Source organism: Festucalex cinctus, chromosome 7 (assembly GCF_051991245.1).
Source record: "Festucalex cinctus isolate MCC-2025b chromosome 7, RoL_Fcin_1.0, whole genome shotgun sequence".
Taxonomy (NCBI): domain Eukaryota; kingdom Metazoa; phylum Chordata; class Actinopteri; order Syngnathiformes; family Syngnathidae; genus Festucalex; species Festucalex cinctus.
The window spans coordinates 30144875-30164363 of record NC_135417.1 but is presented as its reverse complement, the minus strand read 5'-3'; the positions used below and the strand labels follow the sequence as shown (position 1 = coordinate 30164363).

The 19489-nt window shown below is 39.7% G+C and overlaps 1 protein-coding gene across 6 annotated transcripts in view; it reads right to left on the bottom strand.

Annotated features, from left to right (window-relative positions):
- Positions 1-1713: 1713 nt before the first annotated feature.
- Positions 1714-19489, bottom strand: part of ddc (dopa decarboxylase) — a 154074-nt gene continuing 136298 nt past the window's right edge. For 3 of the 6 annotated variants that reach the window (XM_077526804.1, XM_077526807.1, XM_077526808.1), the window contains 2 exons: positions 14694-14795; positions 13362-13793 (listed from right to left, as the gene is read on the bottom strand). In XM_077526804.1, the coding sequence (XP_077382930.1) occupies positions 13593-13793; positions 14694-14795 (303 nt within the window). In that variant the 3' untranslated portion in view covers positions 13362-13592. Of the gene's footprint in view, positions 3938-13361; positions 13794-14693; positions 14796-19489 lie in introns of those variants that run through there. The other 3 variants (XM_077526806.1, XM_077526809.1, XM_077526810.1) reach the window with 3 other exon arrangements.

The following is a 19489-nucleotide window of genomic DNA, read 5'->3' as shown; positions in this document are numbered from 1 at the left end:
CGTGCCAACAAAAAATGACTCAGTGCGCATTTGTGTGGATCTCACCCACCTCAACGAAGCAGTGTGCAGAGAAAAGTACATTTTGCCTTCAGTTGAGCAGAAACTTGGATCCCTGGCCAGAGCGAAATTCTTCAGCAAGTTGGACGTGAACAGAGGCTTTTGGCAGGTTCCATTGTCACCTGAGTCGGCACACTACACGACATTCATCACCCCATTCGGACGATTCCATTTCAATAGACTTCCCTTCGGAATTGCTTCAGCCCCAGAATATTTTCAGCGGAAAATGTCAGTGATCCTCAATGGGCTGCCAGGTGTTGCTTGTCATATGGATGACGTCCTTATTTGGGGACAGGAGCACAACACCGGACTTCACACAGTGCTTACGAAGCTACAAGAGGCAGGTGTGACATTAAATATGGAGAAATATGAACTGAGCAGCATGAGGTAAAGTTCCTCGGGCACATTTTGTCTGCAGAAGGACTCCAACAAGATCCGGACAACATCAGAGCTGTCAGATCGATGAGAGAGCCATCAAATGTTGGAGATGTACGCAGCTTTCTCGGGATGATCAACCAGTTAGGCAAGTTCATTCCAGGACTGGCTGAAATAGATAAGCCCCTCAGAGACCTGGTGTCAAAGAAAAATGAGTTTGGAGCTTCGCACAACAAAAAGCATTCGATCAATTGAAAAATGATCTGACATCAACACCGGTGCTCACACTCTATGACCCGAAAAAAGAGCTGAAACTTTCAGCAGATGCCTCATCCTACGGTCTTGGAGCAGTCATTTTTCAGAAAGAGGGTGAGGAGTGGAGACCTGTATCTTATGCTTCAAATCCCTAACAGAGACAGAGCAAAGGTATACACAAGTAGAGAAAGAGGCGCTTGGACTAACGTGGGGATGTGAAAGATGTAAAGATTTTCTCATCGGGAGACACTTCTCCATGGAGACTGACCACAAGCCACTCATCAGCCTTGTGGGACGTCAAGCACTAACAGAGCATCTATGGAATCAGATTTGTGCCAAAAAGAATCAAGCAAAACTTCTTGAAGCGTAAACAAAACTAAAAGGAGTCAAGCAAAACTTTTTGAAGTGCAAACAAAAATTAAGACTTTAGAAAAAATTTTGTCCTCGATGACATCATTTTTCATTAACGCTTCCTGGTTTTCCCTTTACGCTCCCTCGTTTTTCGTTTACGTCCCCTTGTTTACGCTTCCTTCTTTTGCGTTGACGTTCAGAGTTTTGCTTCTGACTTATTGCACAAATCTCACACAGATTTGTGCCAAAAAGAATCAAACAAAATTTTTTGAAGCGTAAACAAAACTACAAGGAGTCAAGCAAAATTGCTTGAAGTGCAAACAAAACTTTTAGTTTCAAACAAATTTTTTTGAAGTGCAAACAAAAACTATGAGTTAGAAAAACGTTTGCTCTCGATGACATCATTTCTCACTTACGCTCCCTGTTTTTTGTTTACGCTCCCTCGATTTTCATTTACGCTCCTTCGATTTTCGTTTACGCTCCCTCGTTTGCGCTTCCTCATTTTGCGTTGAAGCTCAGACTTTTGCTTTTGACTTTTGGCACAAACATCACGGGTGGGCGGGCTTAATAGAGAATGCATTTTCATTGGCTGGTTTTTCTTGAGTGACAACTCAGTGGCCCGGATGTATCAATACCACGGATTTTTACTTGTAAAGCGGTGATCTATGCTTTTCTGTTCCGCCAGAACAGTGTATTGCGCATGTGCAGCGGCCATTTTGCTTTGAGACAAACAATGCAGCGATACTCCGGCGTGGACTTGTGTTTTTACGAGTCACATCTTAAGTAACGTGTATCAACTCGTTTTTTCATCATAAATATCCTAAATAGATGTATTATGTTTACAACAAACCTCTGCTGCTTTGGTGTCTGCTGGCGTGTGACTGGCTATTATGGTGACCGTGATCGAAGGAAGGCAGCTCTGCATTAAAACTTTACCATGGCCCGGGAGACATTTGGGAGAGTGAAAAATGTCACCGAAGGCACATATATGTATGTATTCTCTTTATTTCGTCGATGTTAAATGGACCAACAGCTGAAAATCCAGACCCAATAACCAGCGATTGCAGTGTCTGTGCAGGCATGTGTAACGTTCTCAGCAGCGAGGCATGATAGTGAATTGCAAATGCACCAAAACAGACTTCGAGTTCCTGGATTGGCAGCACGAAGCCAGTTGGGATAGGCTCCAGCACCCGCGACCCTTGTGAGGAATAAGGGGTTAAGAAAATGGATAGATGGATGGACTTCGAATTTACCTACGTACGGAGGCAAATGCAGCTTAGTTATGAAAATTAAGATAAACTGGAGTATCACTTATAGAACTCAGTAGGCCTATTGGATGTTTTAAAAGATAACCTATGACCAGGCGTGGACAGTACTCAAGTGTATAAATACTACTTCTAACTTGGGCAACGTTTTGAATAAATTGTGCCGCTTAGACTAGCTTTGTGATTTTTCCTTGTACTTCAGTAACATATTGAAGTATCTGTACTCCTATTATAAAAATGAAAACGTTTTCATGTGAGCAAGTCTTTAAGCGGCTATTTTAACCTGAACCATCATACCCTAGATTAGTTTCTTGCAAAATATTTGTAATTTTACAATCATGTATGCTTTCATCCATCCATTTTCTTTACCGCTTATTCCTCACAAGGGTCGCGGGGGGTGCTGGCGCCTATCTCAGCTGGCTCTGGGCAGTAGGCAGGGGACACCCTGTACTGGTTGCCAGCCAATCGCAGTCATGTATGCTTTGCAAACAGTAAATCAGGCACCAATGCTGTCATTACTCATAGTACTGAAGTTTTGCAAAAAACAAAACAAAAACTCTTTACTAACTTATTTTAACTTTTAGTATATTTACTAGTGTTGTTCCGATGCCGTTTTTTTGCCCCCGATACCGATACCCAGCTTTGCAGTATCAGCCGATGCCATGCCGATACTTAAGGTTTTTTTCCCTCAACATGAAAAAGCTGTCCTGCCATTGGTTCAGAGCATTCAAGGGCAAATAGGACATCTTAGATCGGCATGCAGTGAACATGTCGCATATCAGTGAATGTCGTGCACGAGCAAGACGCAAGATGCTGCATCCAAAATCCTATATTAGGAATTAATGGTATCGGCATGTTACTTGTGAGTACTCACGATACCACTATTTTAATGCAGTGTCGGCCGATATCAGTATCGGAACAACACTAATAATTACTCGAGTACATATATTGGCTACTCTGCACCTCTGCCTTTGACATGTCTGTCAGTGTTGCAGAGATGTGAGGAGTGTCAGCAAGCCATTTTGTTAACATAACGAGGACAAATGTTATTATGGCTTGTTGTATTGAACATAATCTCAAAAGTATGAATATCTTGCTACTAGGTGGAGGAAATAGCCCGTCAAAGGATAACCCACTTCATCAGCCAGCAGTCAAGCAAGTCAGCTGATCTTCAAATCAACGCTGACACAACAGCCCTTCTGGACCTTTCATCAAATAAAACATTTCAAATTCATCTGGTTTATTCTTCATTTTGAATACAGCATTTTATTTTATTTTTTTCTGTAAATCTTGATATGTTTTAACTTGTACTCAATATTTCAAACTCAAAATTGGAAGATGTCTTGGAAGCATAATTTCTTCAATTTCTGGGCAAAGGTACAGTGACATTCTCTCCAAACAGCAAACAGAATCTTCAGATGCTAGACTTGACTGCACCTTGATGTCATACCATTTGCCACCGTCTCACTGATGGATCAATGGGTAGTTCTATTTCGTTCCTCGCCGACCGTCAGAGGTGGTGCTGAACAGCATGCAGTGTCTCCTCCACGCACACACAGACAATAATGCATACCAAAGAGACATGTCGCTAGAGTGTCCTCCAAGTGACTCAGCGTATGACTGCATGCTGGCACCTGTACAAACAAAATATTTATGCCATAAATAAATAATGATTTCTAAAACTGTCAGGTAAAGGTCCAGTATATTTCCCCCTTTATATTAGATGGGTCATTATCAAAACACAATCATCATCCTACATAGGTTAACTTTTAGCTTTGTCTTGTGAACCAGAAGAGAAAATATTGATCACATCAGAATATTAGTAACACTGATAGACATAATACAGACATTGCATAAATGTTTCAATTTGTATTTTTATTTTTATTTTTTTATTTTTTTTTAAAGAGCTTAGAATTGTTCATTCGGTAGTCTTACCGATTCAACGTCTTGTCATCATTGCTCTTTTTTTTTTTTTTTTTTTTTTTGTGTGTGCGTGCGTTTGTGTGCGTTTGTGTGCGTGCGCGTGCGTGCGTGCGTGCGTGCGTGCAAATACGTATAAATTTATACTCATTAATTCATCTAAAACCTTATAAATATCCCATTACCCTTCGCCTTAACCAGGTACTTCAGAATCTTGCCAGAATCGTGAGGTTTAAATGGTCAGGAGACCAGAGAAAAGGTCAGAAAAAAAAAGAAATAAAGAGAAAAGAAAGGTAAATCAAAGTGAAATCCAGCACCGACCAAACACTTCCTGCCTTCCCCATGATTACAAAATCAAAGTCTTACGCCAACCCCGGAAGCCTCTAGATTCCAGCAAATTTAGCGAGATCTCAAGAGACCAGAGGAAAAACTAAAGAGAGGAAGGAGGGAAGGATCGATAAGGCAGAGTGAGATCCAAAGAAGCCAGTACATCCAATCCATCAAAGTGAAGTCCAGCACCAACAAGACCCCTCCTACGTGGTTACAAAACCAGAGTCTTATGCCAACCCCAGAAACCTCATACTTCTAATAAATTAAGATCTCAAGTGACCAGAGGAAAAACTAAAGAGAAGAAGGATAGATAAATAGAGTCCAGGATAGATAAAGCAAAGTGAGAACCACAGACACCAGCACCCACTGATTCAAGGGGCTGTGGGAGGGAGAGGCTACTTCTGTAGAGTTTCAGTAGATGCTGGTGCGACGGATCTGGCATGCATAAGGACCACCACCAAAGAAAGAAGCCGTCAACCGCGGTCCAGCAAAGCGAGCACTCCCCACCCCCACCCCCGGAATCCCCAGGCCACGGCAGCACCAAGGCCACCCCCAAGCCACCCGAGCGGACACCGGTCGGCGAGCTGACCCAGACGCCCGGAACACCCCCGCCCCAGCCCCGGCCCACACCCCCGAGCCCAAGGCCGCAGAACGAGGCCCAGCGGGCCCCCACAGCGCCCCACCGGTCCCCAGCCCCCATCCCCCCACGACCCCCCCGCACCCCACCCAAACCCGCCACCCACCACGACACAGGCCCCACCACCCCCGACCCCCAAACCCCTGAACACACCCCGACCCCCAACACCCAACCCCCCAACCACCCATACCTCCACCCCCCCCCCAAACAAGCCGACCGGTGCAGAGTCGGTGGTTACGGGGCACACCGGAGGCCCACCCACCCCGAACCGCGCCGCCGGCGCCTGGACGGCACCGCCCCGGGCACCAGGGGAAGCACCCCAACACCGCACCCCACAGGGGGCCCAGGGAGCGGCCAAGACGCAACCGCCACCGAGCAGACAACGGGGGGGAGCAGAACCACCCCCGCCCGACCACAGGGGACGGCGTCAAGAAAATTGACTAATTAGCATGCAGTAACACCAAGTGTTGATGCTTAGTGCCCACTAGAAATAAATCTTAAGGAGTTAATGAGTATAGTGTCGTATAGTGTGGTATGCTCGAGCCCACTAGCAGCAACTAGGTTCCTGACTATATAAAAATAAAAACAATCAGATACAAAATACCAAATACAGAAGCAGCGAAAACAGAAGTTGTAACGATGTGGTGGCTCTCGTTAACAGGCAGAATCTTGGCAGGATTAAGTTGCCAAATTGAGATTAAAATATTCTATGTACATAGACCATATTTGTTTAAATCTTGATACTTGATTTTTATTTAAGGCAGAGATTTTTTCCATTGAGATATAATTTATTAGTAAGTTTAACCAGTGGTCGATATTTAGAGATTGTTTATTTTTCCAATTAAAGGAAGCCTACAGTTTAATATATCAGCGAGCTTTTCCAAGATTTTAGTCCAGAAATGCAGCACTGGAGTACATGACCATAAAGCATGAAGATAAGTATCGGCAGTGTTTTGTGAGCACTGGAGACAAATGTCGGAGTCAGCGAGTCCCATTTTTTTCATCATATACTGTGTAATATATGTTCTATGAAGTATCTTATATTGGATAAGTTGCAAATTTGTCTGTTTGGTCATTTTAAATACATTTTCACAGATTTGGGTCCAAAAGTCTGGTTCCGGAACTATAGACAAGTCTTTTTCCCATTTTAAAGTCGGTAAATACGTTTTATTTGTGTATAAAAATAACTTATATATTTTTGATATTTTCTTTATTGTTGTTGGAGAAAGCTTTATAATATCTTTAGCTAAGACAGGCAGTTGGAGCGTATCCTGAAGTGTTGGGATTTGTTTCTTAACCATATTTTTAACTTGCAGATAATGTAAGAAATTTCCCTTTTTTATTTCATATTTCTGGACCAAGTTTGTATACGATATAAACTTATTATCTGAGAAAAGATGATGAAGGTGTGTAATTCCTTTCTGCTCCCATAAGCTTAAATGGAACGACTGATTATTAAGTTGAAAGTCGGGGTTATGCCAAATGTGAGAGAGCCCACAGGGCGCCAATTGGGAGTTTGTAATTTCTAATGCCTTCCACCAGGCAGTCAGGGTGGCGGCTATCATTGGGTTTTTAAAACAATTATGTCGTCTTATTGATTTTGTAATAAAGAGTAAATCTGACAGTCTAAGATTATTACAATCCTTCTGCTCCAATTCCAACCAACAGTTAGTATCTCTGTTGGGTTGTATCCATGGTACAAGATATTGTAGTTGATTAGCTAAATAATAGTACATAAAGTTTGGTGCCTCTAAACCTCCTTTAGATTTACTTTCCTGAAGAGTAGATAGACTAATTTTGGCTTTTTTTTTTATTCCAATAGAATTTTATGATAGCAGAGTCCAGCGATTGGAACCAGTTAGACGTAGGTTTAAATGGAATCATTGAAAATAAATAATTAATCTTTGGTAAAACTTTCATTTTTATAGTAGCTATCCGTCCTATTAAAGAGATCGGAAGATTATTCCAGCGCTCCAGGTCACTACGGATACTATCCAATAATGGTGAAAAATTTAAAGAAGTTAATTCAGTTAACTTAGGTGAAATTTTAACACCTAAGTATTTTAAATTACCTGTAGGAAAGGAGTAGTGTGGATCCTGACTTGTAGGATTCCATGAATTTTCTGTAATAGGTAATAATGTTGATTTTGTCCAGTTAATAGAGTAATCTGATAAGTGAGAGAATTTAGTTATTAAGTTAAATGCTTCCCCTAGCGAGATAGCAGGTTCTTCTAAATAGAGTAATATATCATCGGCATATAGATTAATTTTATGTTCTATTGTCCCGGAGTGGATTCCTTGGATCCGTCTATCCTGACGTATAGCTAATGCAAGCGGCTCAATAAATATAGCAAATAATAAAGGAGACATTGGGCACCCTTGTCTTGTTCCTCTTTGTAGAGTAAAACTCTGTGATGTAATCCCGTTAGTAGTAACTGTAGCTTTAGGAGAATCATATAATATTGAGACCCATTGAATGAATGACTCCCCGAAGCCGAATTTATTTAAGACAGCAAAGAGGAAGGACCAGTTAACTTTATCGAATGCTTTTTCTGCATCCAGCGAAATGACAACTGCCTTTTTATCATACCGCTGTGACATACTAATCAAGTTAAAGAGTCTCCTAATATTATTAGTAGAATGACGACCTTTAATAAAACCTGTTTGATCACTATGAATAATTGTCGAGATTACTGTCTCTAGTCGAGATGCCAAGGCCTTAGCGATAATTTTAATATCGGTATTAATTAGTGATATCGGTCGGTAACTTGACGGGAGGGTGGGGTCTTTTTCTGGCTTTAATAAAAGTTTAATTGCTGCTATATTCATATCTTGACGTATATCACCCTTACTTTTAATTTCAGTTACTACTCTCAGAAATAATGGAGCAAACATTAACCAGAAATGTTTAAAAAATATAGCCGGAAAGCCGTCTGGACCAGGTGCTCTGCCATTAGGCATATTGTCTAAAGCACGATACAACTCATCTATAGTAAGCGGGGTATCGAGAATATCTTTATGTTCAATAGATAACTGAGGTATATTTAAGCTGTTTAGGAATACCTCAATATATTCAGGGTTAGGTTTATTAATTTCTGTGTATAGATTTCGATAATAGTTATAAAAAATATGGTTAATTTCTTCTGGTGATTGTGTGCATTCACCGTTTATATCTTTAATAGCCGTTATAAGAGATTTTTCCCGATTCCGTTGAAGTTGATTTGCCAGGAATTTACCTGATTTATTATTATGTTCAAAATTATTATATCTCAACTGTTGTATTATAAACTCTGTCTTTTTAGATAACATGTTATCTAACTGTATTTTTGTATTCTGTAGTTCTATCCATATTTGATTATTTGGGTTTAATGCATATTCATCCGTTAGTTGTTTAATTTTATCTTCCAGGTATTTTTCTAATTTTTGATCCTGTTTCTTTTTATAAGTTGAATATGATATAATTTTCCCTCTAATTACCGCTTTCCCTGCTTCCCAGAGAAGAGATGGAGATATATTTGGAGAGTCATTTATTTCCAAAAAATCTGCCCACTCCCTTCTAATAATTTTATCAAACTCTACGTCTTTCAGTAATGAGATGTTAAAACGCCATATCGGGGGAGGTTTAAAGGTAGAATCAATTTGTAGAGTGAGGGAGACTGGTGCATGATCACTTATAATTATAGAATGTATTTTTATAGCAGTTTTATCAACAATAGAATTATTTGTAAGGAAAAAATCAATTCTTGAGAATGATCGGTGCACAGCAGAGAAGAAAGTAAATTCCTTCTTAGTTGGGTTTTGAAGTCTCCAGCCATCGCTGAGGCCAAAATCATCCATATATTCATCTATTACTTTAGCGGATCGTAATCGCCTTGTATATATCGTATTATTAGAACGATCTATTAACGGGTTTAAGACCGTGTTAAAATCACCTCCAATAATAATAGTAGAATTTGTTGCTAAATCGAGTAACCGAGAGAAAAATTCATGGAAAAAATCAGGGTCATCATTATTTGGGGCATATAAATTACCAATTGTATATACTTTATTAAATATAGTTACCTGGATAATAATATATCGGCCCTCTAAATCTGTTACTATATTATTTAGAGTAAAGAATAAATTATTATGTATAAGTATAGAGACACCTCTTTGTCTACTATTATAGGAGGCAGAGTAAACTTGACTAAAATTTTTATCTATAAATAATTTTTCTTCTGATTTTTGTAAGTGGGTTTCTTGTAGGAGACAAATATCTGCCTTAAATTTTGAGAGATGGTCTAAAATTTTTATTCTTTTTGCCTGGGAGCGAGCGCCACACACATTCCAAGAGACCAGAACTAATTTCTGCATACAGGCAATATAGACTCAGTCTTATGAATACATCTATATAAGCTACTTATTAATATTAACATATTGTAGGATAGCAAAAGAGTAATTAGGCAATTTGTATAATTTATATAAAGAGAGAGATAACAAGTAGATAAGTATAATAGTGAAGAAACGAGGGGGGAAGTGAGTGTGAAGGAAATCTGTGGGGGATTCAACATAACAATACACCAGTAAATAGTGACCTAAGCGAGATTATTATTATTATTATTATTTTTTTAAATATATTGTTATATTATTATTATTATTATTATTATTATTATTATTATTATTATTATTATTACTATATAGCCTATGCATAATATAAATTCATATTCTATTTCGTAACCCATTATCCATACATATACATACATATACATACACATACATATACATATATATATATATATATATATATATACACATATATACACATATACATACACATACATATACATATACATACGTCAAATAATCACACAATACTCGGCTCTGCCAATTATCAGTTAGAACAGCCAAGGGGTCGAGGTTGGGTTTCGGAATAGCTGGCCGTCGATATATAATTTATCAACGACCATCGAAGTCCGTTTACCCTCCTGTCTATTTTGTTTCATTATAGGAAACAGAACTTTTCGCCGCTCGTTTATCTCTCTTGGGAATTGATCATTCATCCCGAAAGAGGTCTCTTTGAGCTCCCGTCCTTTACTTTTTACCAATTCTTTATGTTTAAAATGTTCAAACTTAGCAATAATAGGACGGGGCTTATTGCCCTTACGAGCTCCGAGCCGGTGTACACGGTGAAAAGAGATATTATTTACCGTCTCCTAAGGGATCTTTAGCGATAATGTCATAAAATTTTTTATCTCGAGCTCAGGATTTTCTGGGGCATTTTCGGATATACCTGAGAATATTAGATTTTCCCGCATACTACGGGATTGAACATCTAAGACCGTTTCCTTTAGCATTTTGTTTTCCTTTTTAATCGTCTCCAACTCGGCTGTGACAGCGACGAGAGAGGAGCGTAGCTCGGAGTTATCTCGTTGGAGATCGCTTACCTGTTGGCTAACGAATTCCAAACTTGCCTTTAATTCTTTGACGTCCTCGCGGATAAGACAGAGGACGTCAAGTTTTTTATTTATGGAATCCAGCATACTCACCGATACGTCGGCGGTTGCTAAATCGTCCGTATCTGTTGACGAGTCATTTTTCCTTTTTTTCGAGGGATTATCACGACTAGCCGCCAGATCATCCATCGCGCAGCTATAAAAATAATCGTCAATAAAACGTTCAAAGTCTGAGCTTCAACGCAAAATGAGGAAGCGCAAACGAGGGAGCGTAAACGAAAATCGAAGGAGCGTAAATGAAATTCGAGGGAGCGTAAACAAAAAACAGGGAGCGTAAGTGAGAAATTATGTCATTGAGAGCAAACGTTTTTCTAAATCATAGTTTTTGCTTGCACTTCAAAAAAATTTGTTTGAAACTAAAAGTTTTGTTTGCACTTCAAGCAATTTTGCTTGACTCCTTGTAGTTTTGTTTACGCTTCTAAAAGTTTTGTTTGATTCTTTTTGGCACAAATCTGTGTGAGGTTTGTGCCAAAAGACAGAAGCAAAACTCTGAACGTCAACGCAAAAGAAGGAAGCGCAAACAAGGGGACGTAAACGAAAAACGAGGGAGCGTAAAGGGAAAACCACGAAGCGTAAATGAAAAATGATGTCATCGAGGACAAACATTTTTCTAAAGTCTTAATTTTTGTTTGCACTTCAAAAAGTTTTGCTTGAAACTAAAAGTTTTGTTTACACTTCAAGCAATTTTGCTTGACTCCTTTTAGTTTTGTTTACGCTTCAAGAAGTTTTGCTTGATTCTTTTTGGCACAAATCAGATTCCATAAGCATCTACCCAGGATCCAGAGGTTCCGACTTAGGCTCATGAGGTACAGTTTCTCCATCTCACACACACCAGGCAAGGCACTCTTCACAGCAGACACATTGTCACGCGCACCTGCCGAGCATGAACCAGATTCTAAAGCTACAGCAGAATTGTTGGAGGACACAAAGATCTATGTGGATGAATTTATTAAAAGTCTACCTACAAGCCCAACATACCTCATTAAGCTAAAAGAACAGCTCAGAACAGACAGCACATGTTCAGAAGTCATGTCATATTGTCAGAAAGGATGGCAGGTGCTATCAAAGCGTATTGGCCACACAGAGACACTTTAACTGTACAGGACAAACTGTTACTGAAGGGCAGCAGACTAGTTATCCCTCCCGCTTTGCGCAACTCCGCCCTCGTAGCGCTTCATGAGGGACATCAAGGGATGTCTAGATGCAGGGAAAGAGCTCGAGAGTCTGTGTGGTGGCCTGGTTTAAGTAGCCAAGTGAACGATCTTGTGAGAAATTGCACTATATGCATTAAGGAACGTGATAATCCAGTGGAGCCTTTGAAGCCCAGTGAGCTCCCTGAGAGACCATGGCAAAAAGTTGGAGCAGATCTTTTCACTCTGAACAACAGCAACTATATTTTTCTAGTGGACTACTACTCTAGATTTGTGGAGATAGCCAAACTGACTCCCATGAGATCAGAAGATATTATTGTTCACATAAAGTCAATCTTTTCCAGACATGGCATTCCAGAAATTTTCTACAGCGATAATGGTCCACAATTTTCAAGCCAACAGTTCAAAGACTTTTCATTGGCATATGGGGTCATATCACCAGCAGTCCAAAATATGCACAAAGCAATGGTGAGGCTGAACATCACATCCAAACTTTTAAGTCTCTTAAAGAACGCAAAGGATTCATGAAGGTACCATCATCTGACCTCATTCCACACCCCGCTCTTACGTGGTGGAGAGTCTTCCGGAACCATCAGGAGGAACAGACGTCATCTATTGCCACTACTTGAAGTCACACAAGTTGAGCAAATGCCAAGTACACCAGGCAGACCAACAGAGGGCGTTCTTTCCATTCCAAACCTACCCGAGACTGTAGTTGAGTCTCCAAAGGCAGTTACCCCAAGTCTTGTCAGAACTAGGTTTGGCCGAGTTGTCGTTAAACCGCAGAGACTTGATTTATAAACATGATTTGAGTTATTTGAGCAAAGAGTTGGAAATTGTTCAGTGTTTTGTTCATGCAGAAAATTGTTTGTGTAAATCTGCATTCATTTCAAAGAAAGGGGGATGTGGTGTAATCTGTTTAAGTAAGCAATGTTTTATTTTGAAAGGCCTAATCGGAAGTGCTAAGGTGGCCGTGTACTGGCTTGTTTGGATGTTGAAAGACGTGCAGAGAAAAACAATAAATGTGATCTAGTTACTCCACAACGTGTCGCTTGAATCCTTCGCCCAACAACACGACACTCATTAGTTCGGATTCCTTTCCTATTTTCATAAGCGTTATTTTATTTAGTTTCTTCTTACGGTAGAATAGTTAGTTAATCAGTGTTTTGATTCTGTCATGCAACAATAGTGAATAAATGCATGTTTTTATAAACTCTATTCCGCCCAAGTCATCTGTGTTCGAATGGATTATTATTATTTTTGTTAATACAAAGAACCATGGATATTGAATGTAGTGACTTCAGATTATGAACGACTGACATAGGATTTTATCATTTGTTTTGCTCCTACTAACTAAAGCAGAGTCAACGTGAGTTAATTACAGCTTCCCTCAGTACCGTCCAAATTATTTATTCGTCAAAACGACGACCCATTTTTGCTACACCTTGATGCGAAAAGTGTATAAACTGTGGTGATGGGATTAAGAACCTTAAAGCATTTAGAATAAATGTAAAAACTTAAAGCTAACTACTTTGCAGATCTCTTTTATTGAGGGTATTTTTTGGAACCTAACCCCAGTGGAAAACGAGGGAACACTGTACTGCACATTCATCAAAGACCACAGTTTTTCAGTGCGGTGGCTAGGTTGACACAACGACTTATGAGTTCATAAAATGACACTTTACACAAGACACAAAAGCTACAAAGGCACTAAGCACTAAGAACTAAGAAATATGGGCATTTCTCGCTTGCTCAGTCCTCATTGAATGGGATTTTTCAGGAGTTCAAAGGTCAGCTGTGTGATGTGCCGCCATGCTTTCCGGATGTGACGAGACTCGGTGGTGCGCGAGCAGATGGCGAAGCGCAGGACAAAGCGCCCAGACAGATGACAAGGCACCAAGTGGATCTCTCTGCTCTTTGTGATCTTCTTCAGCAGATTCTGATTCAGCTCATTGGAGCCCTTTAAGGGTGTGAAAAACAAAACAACTGATGTGAGCATGTGAAAAACAAAACAACGTGATGCGATTGATCATATTGCCTCACGCAGCAATTTGCCAATGATAATTGCGATTTTTCTTTTTTTTTTTAAAGCTCAAACTTAGAAAATATTAATCAGTAAACTTGTACATGTACACTATAAGATTTGTATGATAATCTATTCAACTGAAACTTCAACACTGTAATTAAGAAAGTTCTGTTTCATGTTTGAACAGCATTACAATAAAACATTAGGTCCTAATGTTCCATCAATATAACATTTTTCCATGGTTAAAGTATAAATGCTAACCCTAAGTAAGACTTTTTGTTGAATATTTTCTATAAAATTTGATGTTTAAATATCGATTCGACCGCATATTGAATCGATATAAGAATTGCGTGCTGTAATATCGCAATATATTGCAGAATCGATATTTCTCAACACGTCTAATATATGTCAAATATAAAGTATAAATTATTCACAGCTAATTACTATTACTATGGTATTCTTATTTAAATTATTATTATTATATTGATGCCAGTGGCATTTAGTGGTTAACCTTGCTCTCGCAAGATGAATTCTTGCGGTTTTTGTGAGTTCTTTGTGAGAACTCCCGAGAATACATCTTATACCGAGCCCGTTGATTTCCACCAATCTGAACCACTGGTAGTTCGGAGCAATTACAGAGCGACATTGTGTTTGGGGCGGTACACGCAGCTGTGATGAAACGAGGAAGCCAGCGCCGACGCCGCAGCAAAAAAACCCAAACCTAATATGGACGAATGGAATAATTACCTGTCAGAGTCCGTATTGGCTCCAGGCCAATGCAATTAGAAATAAAGGTTTTATCTAACAACATATTTTAGAGTTGGGTGGTGTTACCTTAAGCCTGAAGCAAACCAGACCCATGATGACGTCAGCACAGATCTCAAACCTCTTGTCTGCTTGTACAAGACTCTCAAACTCCTTGGCCAGGGCCACTTGCTGAAGACAATAAGAAGACAATAATGGTAATGTCATTCAATGTATATGGATATATGTGTTCATGATATGCATTGCATACTGTACAGGCATTTTTCAAAAATAATACTAATGCAACATTAACCATTCCTGTGTGTACAGTGTACACGGTTTCTGTCCGCTAGATGCAGTGTTCCCTCTAATTTTCCTAGTGCATTCACACTCCTTTCTTGGACCATGGTGAGCAATATCAGTCATGGACAGCCAAACCAGCATCACACCCAGTGGCGCTCCTGCCATTAGGCAGATTAGGCAGATTCTTGGGACACTCGTGAGCAAAAAGGGCGACAGGGAGAGGAGAAGTTGTTTTTTTTTAATCCTCAAAAACTATTCCGGTGAGCGCTGCTCATTCACAGATTTATATATAGTATGGAAGTCCTACGCTCATCACATCACCATGCCCACGCATAATCCAGTATTTAAGATGCCTCGCTAACCAACAATTCTTCCTATCAGTCACGTAAACTTGCTCCTTCTGTTTCAAGTAAAGCATGGCGTGCCAGCCAACCACATACCTCCTTTCAAGTTTGGCTTTGCTTGACAGCTAAGGTTAGGCAATGACAATCGGGATCGGGAGGGGTGGGGTGGGGCCGGGGTGGGGGGGGGTAGACGCACGCTCCGGAGACGCACATTAGCCAAATCTACTTCCGGGTTAGATAGTGCGCGTTCGCGGGCCGGCGCTGGCTCAAAGAAAAGACTGAGCAGTGAGACATGTCGTGCCGCTTTAATGGGAGCCACGAAACGCCAAACCTCGATCCAGGATGACACAGTTGACTAAACAACGTTTACAGGTGAGTGGCAAACTTTTGTATTGATTAGTCAAGCCGCACAGCACAGACGAATTGTAACAATACACAATTTGCGGTTAACAGACCCACGCAGTCACACATACACGACAACTTTGGAGCATAAAATTATTTGTCACTAAAGCACAGTTGCAGTACAATGTAAGTTGAATTCTTTTTTTTAGTACAAGGTTTGTTAATGTTAATGACTGTCACTAAGTTCTAATTAAAAAACAGCACTTTACACATCCTTTTGGATAGATATTTTGCTTAGTTTTTCACTGACCCCGTTTCTCTATATTATCAATATATCTCAACTCAACCTTATTTATAAAGCACTTTAAAACATCCATTGCTGCATACAATGTGCTATGCATGGAATAGAAATCAGTCTTGCAGTCGAGACAAGTGAAAGAAAATAATAAAAAAATAAAATGAATTAGGGCGGCACGGTGGTCGAATGGTTAGCACGTCCACCTCCCAGTTCTGAGGACTCCGGTTCGAGTCCAGGCTCCGGCCTTCCTGGGTGGAGTTTGCATGTTCTCCCCGTGTCCGCGTGGGTCTTCTCCGGGTACTCCGGTCTCCTCCCACATTCCAAAGACATGCATGGCAGGTTAATTGGGCGCTCCGAATTGTCCCTAGGTGTGTGTGTGTGAGTGTGGATGGTTGTTCGTCTCTGTGTGCCCTGCGATTGGTTGGCAACCAGTCCAGGGTGTCCCCCGCCTACTGCCCAGAGCCAGCTGAGATAGGCGGCAGCAGCCCCCGCGACCCTCGTGAGGAATAAGCGGTCAAGAAAATGGATGGATAAAATGAATTATAGTAAATGTCACAAGTCGGTAAGTATACAAGCAAATAAAATTAATATTAAAATAATTATAACAAGATGTAGGGAAGTGAATAAGTAAATATGATAATCCATCCATCCATCCATTTTCTTGACCGCTTATTCCTCACAAGGGTCGCGGGGGGAGCTGGCGCCTATCTCAGCTGGTTCTGGGCAGTAGGCGGGGGACACCCTGGACTGGTCGCCAGCCAATCGCAGGGCACACAGAGACGAACAACCATCCACACGGACAAGCACACCTAGGGACAATTTGGAGCACCCAATTAACCTGCCATGCATTTCTTTTGGAATGTGGGAGGTGACCGGAGTAGCTGGAGCAGACCCACACAGGCACGGGGAGAACATGCAAACTCCCAGAAAGGCCGGAGCTTGGACTCGAACTTGAGTCTTCAGAACTGGGAGGTGGAGGTGCTAACCACTCAACCACCTAGGCATAAATATGATAAGTATACTGAAAATAACACAAAATAGAGAAGGCACTATAAAACACTGAAATGATGCAAAGTCTCATGCTGAGTCTAAGACCAAATAATAGAGATGTCTGGCAAAAATGATCAGAAATTTTGTCCATATCGTACAGTCCTAATCCAAAAAGTAAATGAAGCCAACTGCTAGCCAATCACAGATAGAAGTGGTTGGGTAACCGAGTCATTCATTCGGACATCGTTGTTTATAGAAGTGACGAGTGATTTTGTTGCAAATGAACTTTTGAGTTGAATAAATGCAAAATGAACTACACAATTTTTTCCCGATTGTCTTTTAGATTTCAGAATGAACTGCTGCTTTTAAGTGACAGAAAATATTTCTGAGTACTTTTGCAGTGGTCACAATGCCACTGTTCAATCTGAAGAACGTTAGTTTAGGTTGATGAAGTGTGCTCCCACAAAAAAAGGTAATGTCCCCGCCCTGCACTTTCTTTCTGGTGACGGGTCTGGCTCTTTAGTTAAGAAAATGAAATGAAAACGCTAGTATGCTGTCCTGGCTCAAAGCTTAAAAAAAAAAAAAAAAAAAAAATCACTGTCAGACTCTCAGGTGGATGCGCAGACTGCTACAGCACGGATGTACCAAATAAATGGCGCTGCTCATGCTCAAGCGAAAAGTGAAAAGTGGGGGCCATCCTGCGTTGCCACACTTACAGTAAATTGACTTTTCCACAGCATTTCATCAGTAAGAGTGTGAAAACAAATGTTCTCTCATAAGGTACTGAGTGCTACTCAAATTGGTCTGCATCATTAGAACCAGTTATCGGAACCATCAACAATGAAATGAAAGCAAAGCACACAAGGAAAAACAATTCTTGTGAAACGTAAACCTAACTTCTGCCAGTCCCGATTCACGATTCTGAAATAATATTCTGAATGGTTGATGTAAATAATTAAGTTTGTTCTTTGCTAGGCTATCATTGTCCCATACAGGGATTTATTGTAGTACAATTATTACATCTTTAATTTTGCACTGCAATTGAGGTTTTAAAATTACGGAGATGTGAATATACCGTGTGCCCTGTGTGAGTTTATGATAAAATATTTTGTGGTTGGTCTAAGAAGTTGCGCGGGGTCGTGTTTGTAGTTGGTCTTATAAGTTGTTCACCCTCTGGGGGGGCACTACCAGAAATCCTACCTTTAACATCTAATGTTATGAGGATGTTTTCAAAATTTTTTGTTTTTTAATCTACTGCACACGCTTATCCTCCTCTTTTTTTTTTAGTCAGGTGATTATTTGTATAATTTAAAATGGAAAAAGATGACTCCTATATTTTGGCATGAACAAATATTCTGAATATTATACACAAACATAGTAAATGATATATGTTAACACATGTAGTTATGTTTGTTTAAACATAACATGTGCTACCTTTAACCATCCGCAGTTAGCTGAACCATCTTCAGTTAAGATTAATAGTGTGATTAACCCACGTTAATATAGGACTTATGCAATAATTTTTTTTTATTATTTAATTAGTTAACGCTTTAATTTTGAGAACACTAGAAATGACACAGGATATAAAATACTACAATACTAATTGACGAATATATCTGTTAATTAAAGTCACCCACGATGGAAAAACTGTTACTGTGAGAATAGATCCACTGATTTTGATCCCTGTATGTTTACATCGTACAAGTCTTTGGCCATTGAAAGATGCAAATCCTGGTGTTGACCAATTCTCTTAAATACTCTGACAACAATAGAAGAGTGACTTCGGTCTGGAAAAACTGTGGCACAAAGGAGGACTTTTGTTGTGTGAGGGGGGCACAACATCACACACAGGACAATGATGAACACCTGTTATGTGTGATAAACTGTTTCTGAAAGGACTTACAGTTGCATCCTAAGGAGCTTGGATGAACAAAAAACTGGACTGGCTGGACGAAGTCCCGAGCATGGATGGACACACTCATGAAAGCTCAATGGACAAAACTTTTGAAAGATTGTTGGGAGACGCTGGAAGGACGCTTTGGAAGGTGGACATGGACTGTATGGTGTTGACATATTGAAGGAGTTTTGATAAGTAAACCAAAAATCAATCATTCTAGGAAAGTTTGCTAAAATGAACAGAAAATAAGTGTAACATCAAAACATTAGCGTTGAAATTTTGTATACAGTAAAGTGGTGAACCTTTATGGTTGCTTATTGAGATGCAATAACCAAGAAAATTGATCAGAATAGGTAATTAGGATGTATATTTTGCTAAAAGGGACTAGATTTTATATTACTTGGCTAAATTCAATGTAGGATCAGATTTAGCTATTATTTTAAGGAATTATTAGGATTATTGATAGTGATGATTACTATCTGCCAAATATTGGCATTGGCAATACAGATTTAGCTACATTAAATCTATTTTACACTGTGTAGCTATTTAATGGAGTAGATAAAATATAATGGTATTTTAAATCTTAGAAAACTTAGACTAAAAGTATGCTGAAATTAACATGCCAAATTGCTAAGACTTAATTGAATAATTAAGGTCCATTTTATAACTCTTAACACACACATTTATGGATAAAATAGTTGGAATTTGAAGG